The 18,142-nt window shown below is 42.0% G+C and overlaps 1 protein-coding gene across 2 annotated transcripts in view; it reads left to right on the top strand.

The window, feature by feature from the left end:
* The window catches only part of SLK (STE20 like kinase), a 124,739-nt gene that overhangs the window by 86,621 nt on the left and 19,976 nt on the right, over window positions 1–18,142 (top strand). The window contains exons 11-13 of one of the 2 annotated variants that reach the window (XM_068256717.1): window positions 948–1,071; window positions 4,635–4,814; window positions 10,233–10,325. In XM_068256717.1, coding sequence (XP_068112818.1) covers window positions 948–1,071; window positions 4,635–4,814; window positions 10,233–10,325 — 397 coding nt within the window. The remainder of the gene's footprint in view (window positions 1–947; window positions 1,072–4,634; window positions 4,815–10,232; window positions 10,326–18,142) is intronic. The other variant, XM_068256718.1, reaches the window with a different exon arrangement.

Here is an 18,142-nt window from a genome sequence, read left to right as displayed (position 1 = left end):
CACCTCCTTGGTTGCACCTGCACAGTTAGTCAAGGCTTTTAACTGCGCATGTGCAGTCGATCTTGGGTTGCATAGCTGCACTTGCACCATAGTCTGGGATTTTACTGTGGCTGATAGCGGGAGAATGGAAAGCAGGACATCGAGGGAGCCAGCGGACTAGGGGGACTGGAAGAAGCCCTAGGTAAGTATAAATCCTTGTGTGTTGATTATCTCAAATGCTTTAAATAGTTTGAAAAGGAGATGGAAACATTTGTCCTGGACTTTGTCCCCGCTGCCGAAATCTCCCCTCACATCTATGACACTTCCATGAAGATTGTTGGCTTTAATTTAATACCTTAGCTGGTAGTTCTGCAGACAGAAAATAGGGGAGGACAAGTCCAGGATTGTAACTCTGCCTCCTCCCCTTCCTTTCCAGACAGGAAGTTATAGAAATCATCACAGATGGGGACACAAGACAGCAGTAAAAATGCAGAAAAGGTTCTAACCTCTGTACCATATTTAATTCTTGAAAGGTCATTTATCAAGCACCAGGACATTTAGGAGCTTGTACCCAGGTGAAAACTGGCTCCTGCTCAGGACTAGGAAAGCTGTGTTGTCCAGAGTCATGATTTTAACGGACTACTATATTTGAAGAGTTTTAGAAAGCTATTATTAGTCAGTAAGCCGGTACTTATTCAGTAAGGAGTCATTGGGCAAGACTCCCTGACACTGCAGGGTGGCCTACTGAGTGCACTCCTAGTGGCTGCAGCACCCCAGCGCTTTGAGTCCAACAGTATACAAATGTTAGAATTATTATTATTAATCACTCTTGTCAGCATTGGGTGGTTATTGGGCTTTTCTGAATTCCTCAGATGAGGCAGTGAGATTGTACAATATTCAGCTGTGTCTTTGAAAGAGTCTGTTTCCTGAACTAACTAGTGATGAATCACTGCTTTATATTCCTGAAGGCGACAAGAGCTGCGGGAGCTCCGGCTGCTACAGAAGGAAGAACAGAGAGCTCAGCAACTGCTTAGTAACAAATTGTCGCAACAACGAGAACAGATCTTCCGACGCTTTGAGCAGGAAATGACGGTGATTACCCACTTCTCTATTATATTGTACTGCATAATTCACTGAAAGCCGCAGAATGAGATGTTTTTAAAGCTGAGCAGTAGGCAGGCAGCTGAATACAGAGCTGATGTTTAATATATTAAGATATAGTTTCATAACATTAATATATTATTGTTATTAAACTTTATTTATAAAACGCTAACCTATTGCGCAGCGCTGTAGAATAGGTTGGGAAGTCAATACAAACAATACAACGTTGAACAACAGTGGTAATGTTACACAAAATAGTGAAACAAAAAATAATGGTGCGCAGATTGCAAGCAGGGCCGGTTCTAGCTACAATGGGACCCGGTTAAAAAATAACTTGGAGGGCCCCCCTAGCAATGCGCAGTTCCCACCCCACCCTGCAGACTCCCAGGACCCATCCCATCACACTCCCAGCCACACAAAATCATTAGGTGTCCAGCATATGTCCCCAAAAGCATTGTATATTATTCCTCTCCTCCTTTCCCTTACAAATCCAGAGTACACACATTGTGGTCTTACCTAATCCAGGCAGGACACAGGAGGCAGCACCGTGCTCTACACTCTGGACTTCTCCCCGCGGCGCCTCTCTTCCGTGTTCCCTGCAGGCATCTATGGGTTTACCATAGTTGGAGGGGACACACACCTTGGGGGCCTCTACAGGTTCTGGGGCAATTGCCCTCTTTGCCTGTATGGAAGCGCTGGCCCTGATTGCAAGCTAAGGGATAAATATAGGAAGTAAGTCAATATGGTGACAGAGGAGAGCAATAAAGAAGGGGGAGGCCCTGACAAATAGGCTTACAATCTAATGCCCAATCTACACGATACGATTCTTTGTACGATTCGATTATGATTCTATTTACGATCCAATTAAATCTGACATGTCCGATCGGGATTCGATTCGATTCAATTCGATTTGCCATTGTTTTGTAATGGCAAATCGAATTGAATTGAATCGAATCCTGATCGGACATGTCGGATTTAATCGGATCGTAAATAGAATCGTAATCGAATCGTACAAAGAATCGTATCGTGTAGATTGGGCTTTAGGGATAAAGACTGTCTTCTACTGCAGAAATGTCAATCCTTTGTTCCAGATCACTCAGCCACCACCACTATAACTAGCCCTGTAAGCTTGGGCTGAGCCATGCAGCCTGGGCACAGGCCTTCCCACACCCTGTTCATCTTATAGTGAGGAGCGGCAGCACACTGATGAAGTTAATTATTCAATTCTACCCATACACGATTCCATATTTTTTAATAGATTAGACATAGGGTTCCAATAAGAAAAATCTATGAATCATGAAGGTCTCCACAATCTGTGGTTTCTGTGATTTTATCGGTCACCCATTGATGGGGAAAAGTTGTTCTTATCTCTATCAAACATGATGGAAGAGCTCTGTGAAGATGGTCCCCTACAATCAGCACAAATAAAAAGTGCTACATTTTTGCTGCAAAAAAATAAGATTTGTGCTGCTTTAATTTTGAAGATAATAGCACTTATTTCCAAAACATAAATACCATCACACAGCCCCCATACATCAACCTACAGACATAACACTGGCATGGGTGGGTAATGCTGTGCATGTGCTCATTTGTGTTGCAATAATCCTTAATCTATCTTTTATAGTTTTTGAGATATTCATATTTTTTATAAAGGTCAAAAGTTCACTCAGCCCCCCCCCCCTTCAACATTGCAAAGGCTGAGTGAGCCTGAATGAACTGTTAACATTTATAAATAAGTAACATTTATAAACAATTATAATAAATGTGAATATCTCAAAAACTATAAAAGATAGACAGATGATTTTTGAGGCACAAATGAGCACACGCACAGCACTACCCATACTGGTGTCATGTCTGTAGGTTGTTGTATCGGGTGAAGCAATTTTTTAAAGAGCTCTATTGCTAGAAATAGCGGTCTGTCTTTGCTGCCACTTGTTATATGAACTCAGCTATCCAGCAGTCTCAACCAATGAAGTAGGTGAAGTCCGCTTTACCACTGCTGCTGTGACAGTGCTGGAACCAGGCGACTTGAACCCATACATGCAGAAAGAAGGTGGAAGTTCCGCACAATGTCACTAGCAAAAGCAATCCAGCTTTATTCTATCAGATAAAACCCATACAGCCAAGTAACTGACATGTTTTGGACTTACTGGTCCTTAATCATAGCACAAGTTCTACATACAATGCAAAGCATTTTACAACATTGCGGAGCTTCAATGGGTGCTAAATTCTCTCCATCCCTGGCTAATGTTTATATGGGGTGGTGGGAAGAGCTCCACTTGTTTTCAGACTGCAACAACTTTGCGGAGTCTATTGTGTGGTGTGGTCGGTACATAGACGACCTTTTGGTCGTCTGGGACGGCACGCTCCCGCCTTTTTGAGCGAGGTTATCCGAAGTGGATGGTCTCCAGGGGAAGACCATTGGCCCTGAGAAGATACAGGGGGCAACTTTTAAGTAGTGTGCCTAGGCCTCGTGACAATCATGTGACGGATGGTACTGTATTCGTTACTACTTTCAGTTTCGAATACAACCAGATTGTTTCGATTATTAAGAATTCATTGCTGATTCTATTAGCCGATTAACAGATTCAACAAGTTCTTAGTGGGGGCGTTAGATTTGCCAGCAGACGCTCTCCAACCCTAGGTAATATCTTGTCCCCAAGTCTGTTCATTTCTGCCTCGCAACGTCCATGCTGGCTTACCTCTACAGGTTCATATAGATGTGGCATGGCCACCTGCCAGTATTGCCATGTACATCAGGTTACAAAATCTATTGTATCCTTTTACAATAATAAACTATTTCCGGTGAAACAGTTTATTAACTGTCACGGTAAGTACGTGATTTACCTTGTCTCTTGCACTACCTGTCGTGTACAGTATGTGGCGTGTACACCACGCTATCTTAGACAACGGATCTCTGAGCATTACAGGGACCCTGGGTGGCTCACGGTTGACATTTCCAATGTCCCGCGTCATTTCCGACAGGTCCATTTTGGTGACATGTTCTTTTGTCTTATTTCCCTCCTCCCTTCTTCCCTGTTGTGTGGGAGTGTTTTCTGACACTTATGAGGGAGGCGGGATTTAGAGAGCATATATATGCTTTGCATTGTATGTAGAACTTGTGCTATGATTAAGGACCAGTCCGATACGTGTCAGTCTCATACAATCAGCACAAATCACCGGCAGTACTCAGTGGTGAAGGCCAATTTCTCAGGCTGTTTGTGGGCTCTGCTGTGCATAAAGACTCGGTTCCATGACTTCCCCGAGGTTAATATACTATCATTTACTGTATTTTAACATTTAATACAGATTTCATGATATGTAATGTATATAGAATGGGGTATTGTACTGTGTTAGCTAAGCCTATTTTTAACATTGAGTCTCAAGCAACCAGAAAGCACACTTACGTGGCATTAACCGATCCCTATTGGTGCCGGATAACCGAGACTCTACTGTAACATGTTTATTTTATGATTGAGATGACTGTCACACTGTAAAATGTGAAACTATTCCTATGTATGCAGCTTTTAATTGGCTGATTTTTCTTTTTCCAGAGCAAGAAGCGTCAGTATGACCAGGATATAGAGAACTTGGAGAAGCAGCAGAAACAGACCATAGAGCGGCTGGAGCAGGAGCACACCACTCGGCTGAGAGATGAAGCTAAACGGATCAAGGGGGACCAGGAAAGGGAGTACTCAAAGTTCCAAAACGTGCTGAAAAACAGAAAGAAAGAGGTAAGGGTGGTCTGACCACAGGGACAAGACGGTTTAAGTAGTAGCTGGGAAATTGTAATCATGACCAGTTACAGAAGTCACCATAAATGAAAGTGTCTGCAGACCTTACTCCTATTCCCCCTGATTCTGGCCCACTTCATTGTTAATGTTTTGGGTTCATACAGATGTTGGCGGCATTTGTATACCTATAGACCAATTTAAGCCAAAACTGAACAAGGCAGCTTCTGATAACAATCGGGTTAAGTGAATAGAGCCTATAGAAGTCTCATGGACAAAATGCCTATTTCATGGGCCGAATGTGTTGGCTTAACTTCACTGCAGCTCTCACCCTCGCCCCTCTGGATATAGCTGCTGGGTGGGTCAATCTGATGTGACCACCAAAATAGCAAGAACGATATAAGCCAGACTGCATTGGTCTGCATCCCTTCATTACAGTAGCACACAACCTTTTTAGAAAAAGTGCACAACTGCAGACAAACAATAACTATTCAGTGGATTTTTACACTTGAATCGTTTACCTTCCTGAATCAGGAATTGTGTTATTGCAGTTGCATGTGAGCTCTCACAGTGAGACCTATTTTTCAGGCGTTCTTGGATTACTAAAAGGAAAAAAAATGTGCTGCAAGTGTATTTGTGTAACAGTAATAACAATAAACCCTTCATGAACCTTTCAGTACCACTTAGGAGGCAGAAGTTTACAACCCTCATCAGGATCATATCAGGCCATAGTAAGTGTTACGGAAAGGTTCGTGAAGGGTTAATTGTTATGACGGTTACACAAATACAGGCAAGCTGGAAGGAGGAAGCGTCGGAGTCAGGTGAATCGCGACGTGGAATGCAGCTCTGTGAATCTGCAAGTGATGTTTCTACTGTGCACAGTATTATGTTTAAACAGCACTACTGTTGAGGAGATTTTTTTTTTCTCACCCCCTATGCCTGAGACACATTTCATCAGTGTAGGAATTTGGGATACATCTCCCAATGGATACTTGTACCATTGACTTCCTGTCACATCTCTGGTACAAGAAGTGAGGGTCAGTCTCAACAATAGGCACCCTGCCAGGTTCTAAACTACTGCACTTTGTGCATAACAAAGAGGATCCCTCAGGCGTGGTACTGTTAAAGTGACATGAGTGGATTAATTCATAGGAATTCACAGTTCTATTCCAAAACAAAAAGATTCTGCTTCTTACTTCTAACCGCTTCTCTTCTATCTTATCCAGCCATGTGAAAATATCCTGAAAGTCACTCAAGCTTGTTAATGACACCCCTGTCATTGGTCCTTACTCCCTCAAATCAAACGACTTGCGCTATACTTTATCCATTTCGATAGCATGAGTTGTCAGCAGGGAGGGGTGAGGAGTTATCGATAGGAATGCCAGTAACCGACTTTTCGGCCCCATTCACATGTAAAAACGCAAGTGTTTTGCGTTTCTGTGCTTTTTTTTTTTTCTCTCCCGGGCGCTCTACAGCACGCTGCGTTTTTGTAAAGAGCACTTTGTCAGAGCAGTTTTAAAAAATAATAATATTTATTCTTAAAAACGCGAATGCAATCTCTGCACAAATCGATTTGGTGAGCGTTTTTCGGTTTTCCTATACCTTCCATTATAGAAAAAAAAACAAAGGGTACAGGCAGCGCTTTGCTGAGCGGATCGGAAACGAACCGCTCACCTGTGAACTACGTTTTGTAGGTGATTTTAACAATAGCCTGCGCTTAAAAAAAGGCGGAAAACGTCCCTAGTATGAACGGGCCCTTCAAGACTTTTTCATATGACTGGATAAGACAGATAAAAAGTTATTCAGAGTACAAAAAACAGGGCCAGTTCACAAAAGTTATCTCCGTAGTGATTTCTCCCAGTTTAATTTTTTTCCACACCTATCAAATATCTTTTTCAATACATTCCCCCCAAAAAAATGTTATTTCTCTATGTAATAAATGTTAATATATTCTGTGTTAATTCTCAAGTAATTTTTTGTTGTTAATCTTGTGCAATAATGTGATATTTTTTTTTTTCCATTTGTACTTTGTGAGCTGAAGTCTTTTTCCTTTTGACTTGGTGGTTGGGCCTAAAGCACTGGTGACTTTTATTCACATTGGTATAGCCGGGTTCTATGGTCATGGGTCTCTCCATATTAATGATCATACCTGCTTTTTTCAGTGCACAAGTTTAACACATCAAATTTTACAGGTTTCAGAACTCAGTTCTTCAGGGAGCAGGCACACTCAGCAGTCTCTGCAGCGTTATATAGTTATTGTTTCAGGCTTATCTAATGTTACTGTGCTAAGAGGAAAGCTACTATGCATAGTGCAGTACCCCTTAGTTTCATAATATACCGTCTCACGAGCTGACTGAAGCCCTTATGAGGGAGGATGGATTTGTATGCCTAATCCATCTATGCTCTGTCCCTGTATCTCCTATCAGCTCATCAAAAGTGTACATTTGACCAGGCTGAACAGTCACACAGGTAGCTGCAGGAAAGGGTTTCTCAAACCTGTCCTCGTGACTCCCCAACTGTGCATGTTTTGCAGGCACCTTCACTGCTGCACAGGTGCGGTAATTAGTGTCACGGCTACACGGAATCCACCTGAAACACTAATTACCCCACCTGTGCATAGGTGAGGTTCCTGCAAAACATGCACTGCTGGGGAGATGCAAGGACAGGTGTGAGAAACACTGTTGTAGGAGCTTCATTATACCAGAAAGGCTGGTATGATCCGATAGATAATTAAATGACAACCTCTAAATGGTTTTCAACTAGCATTTTTTTTTAATTCCCAGTCAGAACTTATTGCAGCACGCATGCTATGGTCCATGATACAAATGATAAGAATACCAGTGGTAAATACCTGCTTTAAATCACTTATTCACTGTGATTTTCTGCTGCAAATGTTTTTCTGTAGCCAGCAATAGTCACTCAGTGAATCACCTTCTGAATCAGATGGCTTGTGATCAGCAGCGACTTATTTCTGGCATTCTGTTGCTAGTGTGACTTTGCCCTCTTTTTTCATCTGTTAATAGCACACAAGTCACAAAGTAAGTAAAGCTGAATAAGAAGGAGAATATAAATCTAAGTGAGCAGACACTATTTTTTCCTTAATCATTTCTCAGTCACTGATTAGAATCTTGCAGAAACTGATTCTTCTTAAAATCCACATGGGATTATGTTAATTCTAGGCAGATTGGAAGACAAAGGTGGTTCAGACCTCAGCTTGCTCCCCTGCAGTGAGAATAGGACCTCATCCATGCAGTGTGCCATCTGGGTATCCTAAAGGTGCGTACACACGCACGACAGCAGCCAACGACGGGTCCGTTGGCACCTCCCGCCGGGCGGACCGTTCAGGAACAGCCTTATCAGTCCGCCGACAGTGCGTACACACGCACTACAGTCTGCTGAAATCCCGCCGGGCGGGAGGTGCCGACGGACCCGTCGTTGGCTGCTGTCGTGCGTGTGTACGCACCTTAAGGCTAAAGCCCAATCTACACGATCCGATTCTTTGTGCGATTCAACAATGGCAAAGCGAATTGAATCGAATCCCGATCTGACCTGTCGGATTTAATCGGATTGTAAATAGAATCGTAATCGAATCACACAAAGAATCGTATCATGTAGATGGGGCTTTAGACCTTAGACTAGAGGGGAGTCCTACTATCCCAGCATGCCCTGGAATACTGCTGTTGAATAGCACTTCTGAGATCAGCATTTCTCATGGTTAAGCTTTGTGCACACAGGTGTATGTCTTTTTTCAGCACCGAATCTGTCTGTATTAGAGTTTTACTTCTTTATTTTCCTCGGTGGAAAGCTTTTTGCATTTCTGTAGCATTCTGCGGCTTTGTATTGAATCTTCTCTTGGTATATGGGCTTACCTTGCAGCACAATACTTGCAAACACACTAACCGATATTACAGCATCCTCCAGCCACACGTTAAACCAGACAAAAAACAAATACATTTTCCACAAGCCTTTCCCACACTTAATATAATCATTAATCCAGTTATTACACGTACTGAGACAGGTTCTGCTTTGTGATTTGTTTACCATATAATAAACATCTTATTTCAGGCTAAATTAGCTTTGGTTGCAACTATATCACTTTATTGTCCATTTAGACAATTTAATGCCTAATTAAAATTTTAGATAACCCTTTTATGTTATATTGATTTTTTCTTACTTGGCCATGGTTGCAACAAACATAGATTCGTTGTCCTTTAAAGGGAACCTGAAGTGAGAGGGATATGGAGGCTGCCATGTTTATTTCCTTTCAAACAAAACCAGTTGCCTGGCTATCCTGCTGCTCATTCAGCATTATTTCTGTCGGAGTCACATACCTGAAACAAGCATGCAGCTAATCTTGTCAGGTTTTTGTCAGAAACATCTGATCTGCTGCATGCTTGTTTAGGGTCTAGGGCTTAAAGTATTAGTATTAGAGGCAATAGATCAGCAGGGCAGCCGGGCAACTGATATTGTTTAGAAAGTGCATAAAAATGTCTGTCTTCATATCCCTCTTACTTCAGGTGTTCTTTAAGTGGGTTTTTAATACCAATTAAAATTCTAGATCTATTTTTTTTTATTGTAGATTAAAAAATAGGCATATCTTTGTCATTGTGTCCCAATATGCAGTGTAAAGGGACTCTCTACCTTGTGGCATACAAGATTGAATAGTTTTCTTTGATCATACACATAAGGTAGTTAAAGTTAACCGATATTTTAGCATTGGATGAGCTTTTATGGGCTTCATTTTTCCATAGGTTCTCTAAGTAGTTTGAACAATCCATGGTGTGTGCACACTCACAGGTAGAATAAAGCCGTGTTTATTCACAAATCGTGACTGTAGTCCATTGACAAAGACCAACTACATTTTCAGGGCCCCGGGGGGTCTCCTGTGTCAAGGTAACAGAACAGAATGGCATTCTGTTCTGTTACTTTGACAAAAGGCACCCCTCGGGACCCTGAAACGGTCTTTGGTCTTTGTCAACGGACTATTGTCACGATTTGTGAATAAACACGGCTTTATTCTACTTGTGCAGACACCATGGATTGTTCGATTGAGCACTTTTGTCCAGCACCTCAGGAATGGTGTGCGACTCCTACTCTATTTCCTATACAGTTTGGCTTAACTCCCAAGCACTCATCCAGTGACACTGACAGAGGGTCTCATACGAAAGAAGGATAGCCCCAAAAACTGAAGTTTCTATATAGAGTTTAATGACCATCCATATCTGCATGTAGATGTAAGATAGGTAAAGAGATTGTTGGAAGGTGCTTCATGTCTTCACTAAACAACACGCAGCCATCTTTCACTTGACATGTAACCCACCCTGCAGGCTTCTGTCACATGGTGGTGTGGCTTTACTCTGCCTCATGCGCTTGCTCTCGAACCATGGTCATATCTCCCCACCTTCTGCATGCTCATCCCAGGTAATTAATGACGTGGAGAAAGCGCCTAAAGAGCTGCGAAAAGAGCTTATGAAACGCAGGAAAGAGGAACTTGCGCAAAGCCAGCAGGCTCAGGTAACCGCTTTGTGCTACTAAACCCAGAGAATCCAGCTAGTGCTTTCTTGATTCTAAGTAACCAATCAAAGCGTGTCTGCTAACCATATCATGTTCAACTAACCCAACCGATTCCTGATCACTTAACACCGTGTGCTGCCATACTAGTTTAACTAGACTAAATAACTATGTTACTCACTGTATGTATACAACAACTGAGAGCCGCATCACATGGCTGGGGATGGTCACTGGAGCCATTGAATTGTTACAGGTATAGTTTACTAAATCACTGGGTTATTTGTTGTAATATCTGCCTTGTTATTCGATGTGTCACATTCTCACTTTGATCAGAGTGCTATGTTGTGATTATGATGTTGCCACTTGAAATTTAGTCCAATGATGATGATGAGTAAGACATTTAATAGATCGGCTGCACAGAAAGATTTAAAAGAGAACTCCATACGTGTCATTGGTCTGGGCATTGTAAAACTATATCCATAGTAATTTATACATTTTAAAATAATTTGCCTTACAGATGTGGCCGAGTTGTGAGAGGGATGCGGAGGCTGCCATATTTATTTCCTGTTAAACAGTGGCAGTTGCTTGGCTGTCCTGCTGACCTTTCTGGCTTCAGTATTCTGAATCACACACCTGGAACGATGTGATTAAACATTAGTCAGATCATCTGATCTGTTTGCTTGTTCTCAGTGAATGGTTTTTAAAAGTATTTTAGGAAGATGAACAGTTGGACATCAAGGCAATTGGCATTCTTCAATGTCCCTCACACTATATGGTCACTTTAATGCACCTCAAACTCCCGATGTATTCTGCTTATGGGATTTAGATGAGTCTGTGAAATATATTGGAATGCAGTACCCCCCCCCCCCCCCCCCCAGAAAAAAAAAATGCACCACACCTTCTCATGTGTTGCTAGGGAATCTCCTGGAAAACATCAGAGGTGTTCTAGCACCACCACAAATGAAACTGCAAAATAGTGGCAATTTTGAAATGTGCCACATTTTGTGGAACTGTTGAGACCTAGCACAGGATTAGTTAGGTGGTGTGGTAAACAGTGAGGTTTTATAGCAGTTAAACAAACTCCAGTGGTCATTGGAGGCAGAAAAATGCTTTGAACAGTCCATTTTTTCCGAAATGTGAATCCTGAAGCACCCAATTGTTTTCAATTGGCTGCAATTGCCCGTCTGAATTTGCATGTGAGGATTGCTCTGATTCGCCCCTTATAGAATGGTATCCTTAGTCATTCTGCCACCTCCCACAACAACTGTATGTAGAGCACAGGTGTTGAACTCTAAGACTGGAAGGCTAAATCCATGCCAGTGATTATGATGAACTGAGAAAGAGAGGAATGTGTTCTACCTGATGGACCACATCTTTCCTGATTCAGACCCATCAATTAATTTGAGCTGTACCAAAAATGTGTGAGGATCTTTGCCCTGGAAGGATCGGTTTGACATCCCGATGTAGAGAGATTTGAGGAAACCATCCAGTGCTAGAAAGCATCCAAAGCTCTCAAAATAATGACAGAAACTAATAAGGCAGGGATGGGCAATTCGTGGGGTCAGTCTGTAAATTCCAGGATTCCAGAAAATGTTTAGGAGCCAGTTATCTCGATGACAATTAGAGACAGACTTTAACATTAATAGCCAGATCTCATTTTTCTAAAGATTACTGCAGCAAAATAACGGTTCCACAGGTAAGTTAAAAGCCAGGACCTGCTCCAAGTGAAATCCGTGCTGCCACTAGTGTGCTGTTGTTTGCCAATAGTGTCCTAATGTTGTACTATTTTATCATTGATTTGTCTGATCAGCACAGTTGCCTGTACATGTTGTACCTGTTCTATACATACCCTGTCTCTCTGTGCTATGTTCTATACCTTCTCAATGGCCACCAAAAATGAGTGGCAGCTGTGGGTTCTGGTCTGCCTCTCACACTGTGGTCATATTGTATTCTGATCTGCAGGGTGTTGCCCAGGTAATGATTCAGTCATTTCAGTTGTCGTCATGTACGCTATTCAACGCCCAAATGCAGGATGTAAGTGTGCTGCTGCATGAGAGCTGCGGTCAGATTGGAGTTTTCAGCTCGACTGTCGCATGTGTGTGCTCAATAAGGATAAGAAGAGATGCTAATGGAAGCTGATGCCTAGAAAGTAATATGTTTATTATTGAAAAATAAATCTGGTTGTTAGAGGCCCCGATTTTCCTTTTTGGTGCACCAGTTTCCATGAAATCTTATAAGTTATATATGTTAAATAGAAATCACTTGTGTACTTAACATGATATTAGGAGCTTTAGGAGCTCCTTATTTGTTTAGACAGGTGATTTCAACTCCATCCAAAACAGTTTTTCCTAACATTTGTGACTTTTATCGTTCGGTCTACTCTATATAGTCTATTCAACAGAAATGTGATGGTGAATCAAAGTAACTGCTGAACAGTTTATTCACACATACTCAAGGCTGGCTTTATACTTTGTGTCCCTAGGCCAACTTTCTTTGTTGCTACACTTCCATGTGCAGCAGTGTCCCCCATTCTATGTGTAGCCCCTTCATCCAAATGAAACATTCATGCACAGCAGCCCCTCTCTTTCATGTACAGCTCTCTTTGGCAGCAGCTCCCCTTTTCTATGTGTTGTTCCCCATTTGCAACCTCTCTATTCATGTTTACAGCCTCCTCCTCCTCCATGTGCAGCAACCCCTCTTCAATATCCATCCTCCCCCTTAGGCTGCAGCTGCCCAAGGCCTGGGCCTTTGTGGCCTTACCAGAAATCCAGCCCTGCACATGCTGATGAAGATATGAGTGTGCTTAGGTTAACATAGATAATGAGTATTATTACTTGCCATATTCCATTTCCAGAATATGGCAGTGACACTAAGGAGGGGCAACATTTGCATTATAAATACAGTGGTGTGAAAAACTATTTGCCCCCTTCCTGATTTCTTATTCTTTTGCATGTTTGTCACACTTAAATGTTCCTGCTCATCAAAAACCGTTAACTATTAGTCCATGATAACATAATTGAACACAAAATGCAGTTTTAAGTGATGTTTTTTATTATTTAGAGAGAAAAAAACCTACATGGCCCTGTGTGAAAAATAAATTGCCCCCTGAACCGAATAACTGGTTGGGCCACCCTTAGCAGCAATAACTGCAATCAAGCGTTTGCGATAACTTGCAACGAGTCTTTTACAGCGCTCTGGAGGAATTTTGGCCCACTCATCTTTGCAGAATTGTTGTAATTCAGCTTTATTTGAGGGTTTTCTAGCATGAACCACCTTTTTAAGGTCATGACACAACATCTCAATAGGATTCAGGTCAGGACTTTGACTAGGCCTCTCCAAAGTCTTCATTTTGTTTTTCTTCAGCCATTCAGAGGTGAATTTGCTGGTGTGTTTTTGGTCATTGTCATGCTACAGCACCCAAGATCGCTTCAGCTTGAGTTGACGAACAGATGGCCGGACATTCTCCTTCAGGATTTTTTGGTAGACAGTAGAATTCATGGTTCCATCTATCACAGCAAGCCTTCCAGGTCCTGAAGCAGCAAAACAACCCCAGACCATCACACTACCACCACCATATTTTACTATTGGTATGATGATCTTTTGCTGAAATGCTGTGTTACTTCTATGCCAGATGTAACGGGACACGCACCTTCCAAAAAGTTCAACTTTTGTCTCATCGGTCCACAAGGTATTTTCCGCAAAGTCTTGGCAATCATTGAGATGTTTTTTAGCAAAATTGAGACAAGCCTTAATGTTCTTTTTGCTTAAAAGTGGTTTGCGCCTTGGATATCTGCCATGCAGGCCGTTTTTGCCCAGTCTCTTTCTTATGGTGGAGTCATGAACACTGACCTTAATTGAGGCAAGTGAGGCCTGCAGTTCTTTAGATGTTGTCCTGGGGTCTTTTGTGGCCTCTCGGATGAGTTTTCTCTGCGCTCTCGGGGTAATTTTGCTCGGCCGGCCACTCCTGGTAAGGTTCATCACTGTTCCATGTTTTTGCCATTTGTGGATAATGGCTCTCACTGTGGTTCGCTGGAGTCCCAAAGCTTTAGAAACGGCTTTATGACCTTTACCAGACTGATAGATCTCAATTACAGTACTTTTGTTCTCATTTGTTCCTGAATTTCTTTGGATCTTGGCATGATGTCTAGCTTTTGAGGTGCTTTTGGTCTACTTCTCTGTGTCAGCTCCTATTTAAGTGATTTCTTGATTGAAACAGGTGTGGCAGTAATCAGGCCTGGGGATGACTACAGAAATTGAACTCAGGTGTGATAAACCACAGTTAAGTTATTTTTTAACAAGGGGGGCAATCACTTTTTCACACAGGGCCATGTAGATTTGGAGTTTTTTTTCTCACTAAATAATAAAAACCATCATTTAAAACTGCATTTTGTGTTCAATTATGTTATCTTGGACTAATAGTTAACGGTTTTTGATGAGCAGAAACATTTAAGTGTGACAAACATGCAAAAGAATAAGAAATCAGGAAGGGGGCAAATAGTTTTTCACACCACTGTATATTATTATACTACCTTCTGTATTGGTGCAAAGGGGATGTTCCCAACAGCTGAACAGTCACAGGCCATCGTCGTGCTGTACACAGACATAGGAAACTGCAGGACAAAGAGGAATGCTGAAACTGGTGATCAGCAGGGACAGTAGCAGGGGTAAGAGCCCATTCCCACTGAGTGCAAATTCGCATTGCGAAAATTCCCATTAGAACGGAAAGCAATGCAATTTCATTGAAATAGTTTACACTTAAAGTGGACTCAAACTAAAAATACAAGATTTCAGAAATAAAATCTATTTTCTAACTTATAATAATAAATAGCAGCCTTTTTTCAGCTGCATGATGACAAATATAAAATATTTTACATTTATTGGAGGGTTCTTTCATATTGCCGGCAAAAAATCCGGCAAACTGGTGGAGTAGATGGTGTCTGGCAATGGAGGAATTGCTAATGGCTGCCCCCAGCATAATCCTAGTTATGCAAAGAGGAGGGTGAAAAGCATGCATTGAAATGCTCATAGGCTTGAAGGAGTGTTTATTTATCTTTGTATGTGTCAGAGTGGTGCAACTAAATATTTTGAATAAAAAAAAATGTTTGGTTTGGGTCCGCTTTAATGCCAATAAAAAAAACAGCTTGCTGCAGATTTTGGCACCACGCATCCGTTTCCCATTAATGTTTGTCAGTTACGCTAGACGCATGCAAACCTTTTTATAAAAAATCTGCATAAACTGTGAAAATTAACATATGAAAAAAAAGCATGTGAAATTGAATATCCCTGTGGATGGAAATCACATTTAAGGCTGCTGCAGTGCAACTTACTATTGGCAAATTTAAAAAAAAAACTGGTTCAAAAGCCACTTCAGCAAATCTCAGACATTTTTAAGCCAGAAAATTTAGATACTTATCTTGGGAGAGGGAATCCTGTAGATCCTGCAGAGGCTTTCCCCGTCATTCCGTTCCACCATCTGCGCACCAAGCCGCGTTTCAACCTGGAAGGAGGAAGTGTTTGTAGTCATGTGACCACGGCTTGGAACGCAACGTGGGAGGCGCCGTGGGACAGATGAAAGAAGACGGCTGCTGGGTAAGTTTAACTCCCCTCACCCACCTGCTCAGCTGCATTAATTATCCGGATGAAATCCGAATGAAACTCATTCGGATTTCATCCATTGCTCATCATTGTTAGCAACTGATGTTCAGGAAATGTTTTTGAAAACAAAGAAAACCATAAGAATCCCCCATGAGGAGATGTATTGACCCAAAACCTGTTGACTCTGTCAGATTTTAACTGCTTACTTTTTTCACTTTAGTGGTCCTTCAAAATGATATTCCACCTTTTGTTGAAATTACCACTAGGCATCATGCCCCCCATGTTGTATCCATAACAGGTATTATGTTCTACTTTTTCTGGTGCTTGCCAGCCTTGTATGGTGCGGGGCCTAGTCCAGGCCTGGGCAAATTTTGCACAACCAAGGCCGCATTCCTAACATTCCTGCCCTCCCTGAAGAGTCAGAAGCGGGCGGTTAGCGGGCGTTAAAACTCATCCTACTCAACACTTCCTGCGTCATGTCTCCATGGCAACAGGCCGTCATGTGACACGAGTCTCATGACACGCCAGCGTTTCACACGCTGGCACGTTCTGACAGCATGTCATTTGACGCCATGTTGCCATTGAGACGCGACGCAGGAAATGGCGAGTAGGTGAGTTTTAACGCCCGCTAATTGCCCGCTCGTGACTCTGCAGGGAGGGAGGGGGTTAAGAGAGAAATCCGGCCGCCTATCATTGGGCCGGATGTACAGCCGGCCCACGGGCCGTAGTTTGCCCAGTGCTGGCCTAGTCCATAGCTGGCCATCACTCTCCATTGTCCTGTTTTTAAGATGCACATTGTTAAGAGTGCATATGTATGCCCTTCCCATGGGTCTAATCTATGCACATATCTGTCTATGCACATATCTGTCTATGCAAAGATTTGCCACCTAGGTCATGACTTGATGTGCTTCTGTATAGCCGGAGGCCCCAGAAGGGATAAACTTGGAAAGCAGTGTTCTGACCCAGACAGAGCGCCCAGATTGGGTAGCAGTGAGTTCTGCTTGGCTAGTAATTAGATTACAGAAGTCTTCTACAGGGCTACTTTCAAAACTACTTATGTGAAACTTCAGTCAATGTTTCTGTGCTGCTATTTTGAGGTCCCCCTGTCTTTGCCATGTCACTGCATCCTAATGAATGAATATGCATTCTATTCTCTTAAATGCTGGTCTAGCACACAGCGTGACAGCTTTTACTCTGTGTGGACTACAGGTGCATTTTAATGTGCTCTTTATTTTTAGCCTGGAGAAGAGACTGTAATAATCCCTTCCTAGTTCCATTGTTAGAGACTGCAGTCACATTAGTGCTGTATAGGAAACATATACGCACTATCAAACATTGCAGCAGTAAGCTGTGAAATGCGTGGGGTGAATCCGTTGGGAGCAGTTAGCATGGTTTATACTCTGTAATTACTTTGCTCTGACATTTCTGTTGAATAGACGTCATGCTGGAGATACCAATTGTATTGTTTTCCTCTCCTGCAGTTCCATTTACTTCATACTTTTTCTATACTTTAAAGGAAAAACTGGATTGAAGTGTGCTGTGCTCTTTTGTGTGCATATAACAGTGTTTGTTTGTTTTTTTGCCATATAAGGTAAATGGCCCTCTGGGAAATATTAACCTATAGCAAAACCTATGATCTGGATTTTTTCCTCAAATTAGTAGAGCAGCATACTACTTTGTGGTAAAAGTACATATGTGTGGTAGATCACAAAGGCTGCTGTGAGAAAATGAGATAGACTCAAAATAAACAGGCTGCAGCTGTATGTAATCTGATTGAAGAATATTGAAAACTGATTTATGTGTGACACCTTACCACGCCACAGCACCTTCTTGCAGTTATAGTTTCACTGCAAGCAACAGAGATGCTAGATGGTAGTCAGATAGCTAGAAAGTGCAATGATCAGACCTTATCGACAGATTGCAGATGTACAAACAATGGTTCGACACAGAAATCAGCAGCACAGATGTAGTATCCAGGGTGATGGAATAGAACTGCCAGAGCAGTAGAGTGCTATGGTACAGTTTATAACAGGTAGCCATAGGTTAATTGGATCTCTTTAAATGAACAAAATAATTTATGGATTATACTTGTAATATTGTCTAGTGTGGGGTGTGAATTCGGGTTTATACTGTAAGTTAAAAAAAATAATGTGCAGATTTGAGATAATTGGGCATGAGCCAGCTATTATGGTCAGCCTGCCCTGTGATCCCCATAAAAATATGGA

Source organism: Hyperolius riggenbachi, chromosome 10, assembly GCF_040937935.1.
Source record: "Hyperolius riggenbachi isolate aHypRig1 chromosome 10, aHypRig1.pri, whole genome shotgun sequence".
Classification (NCBI taxonomy): domain Eukaryota; kingdom Metazoa; phylum Chordata; class Amphibia; order Anura; family Hyperoliidae; genus Hyperolius; species Hyperolius riggenbachi.
The sequence above is the reverse complement of the archived record's forward strand: the minus strand, read 5'-3'. Positions and strand labels throughout refer to the sequence as shown.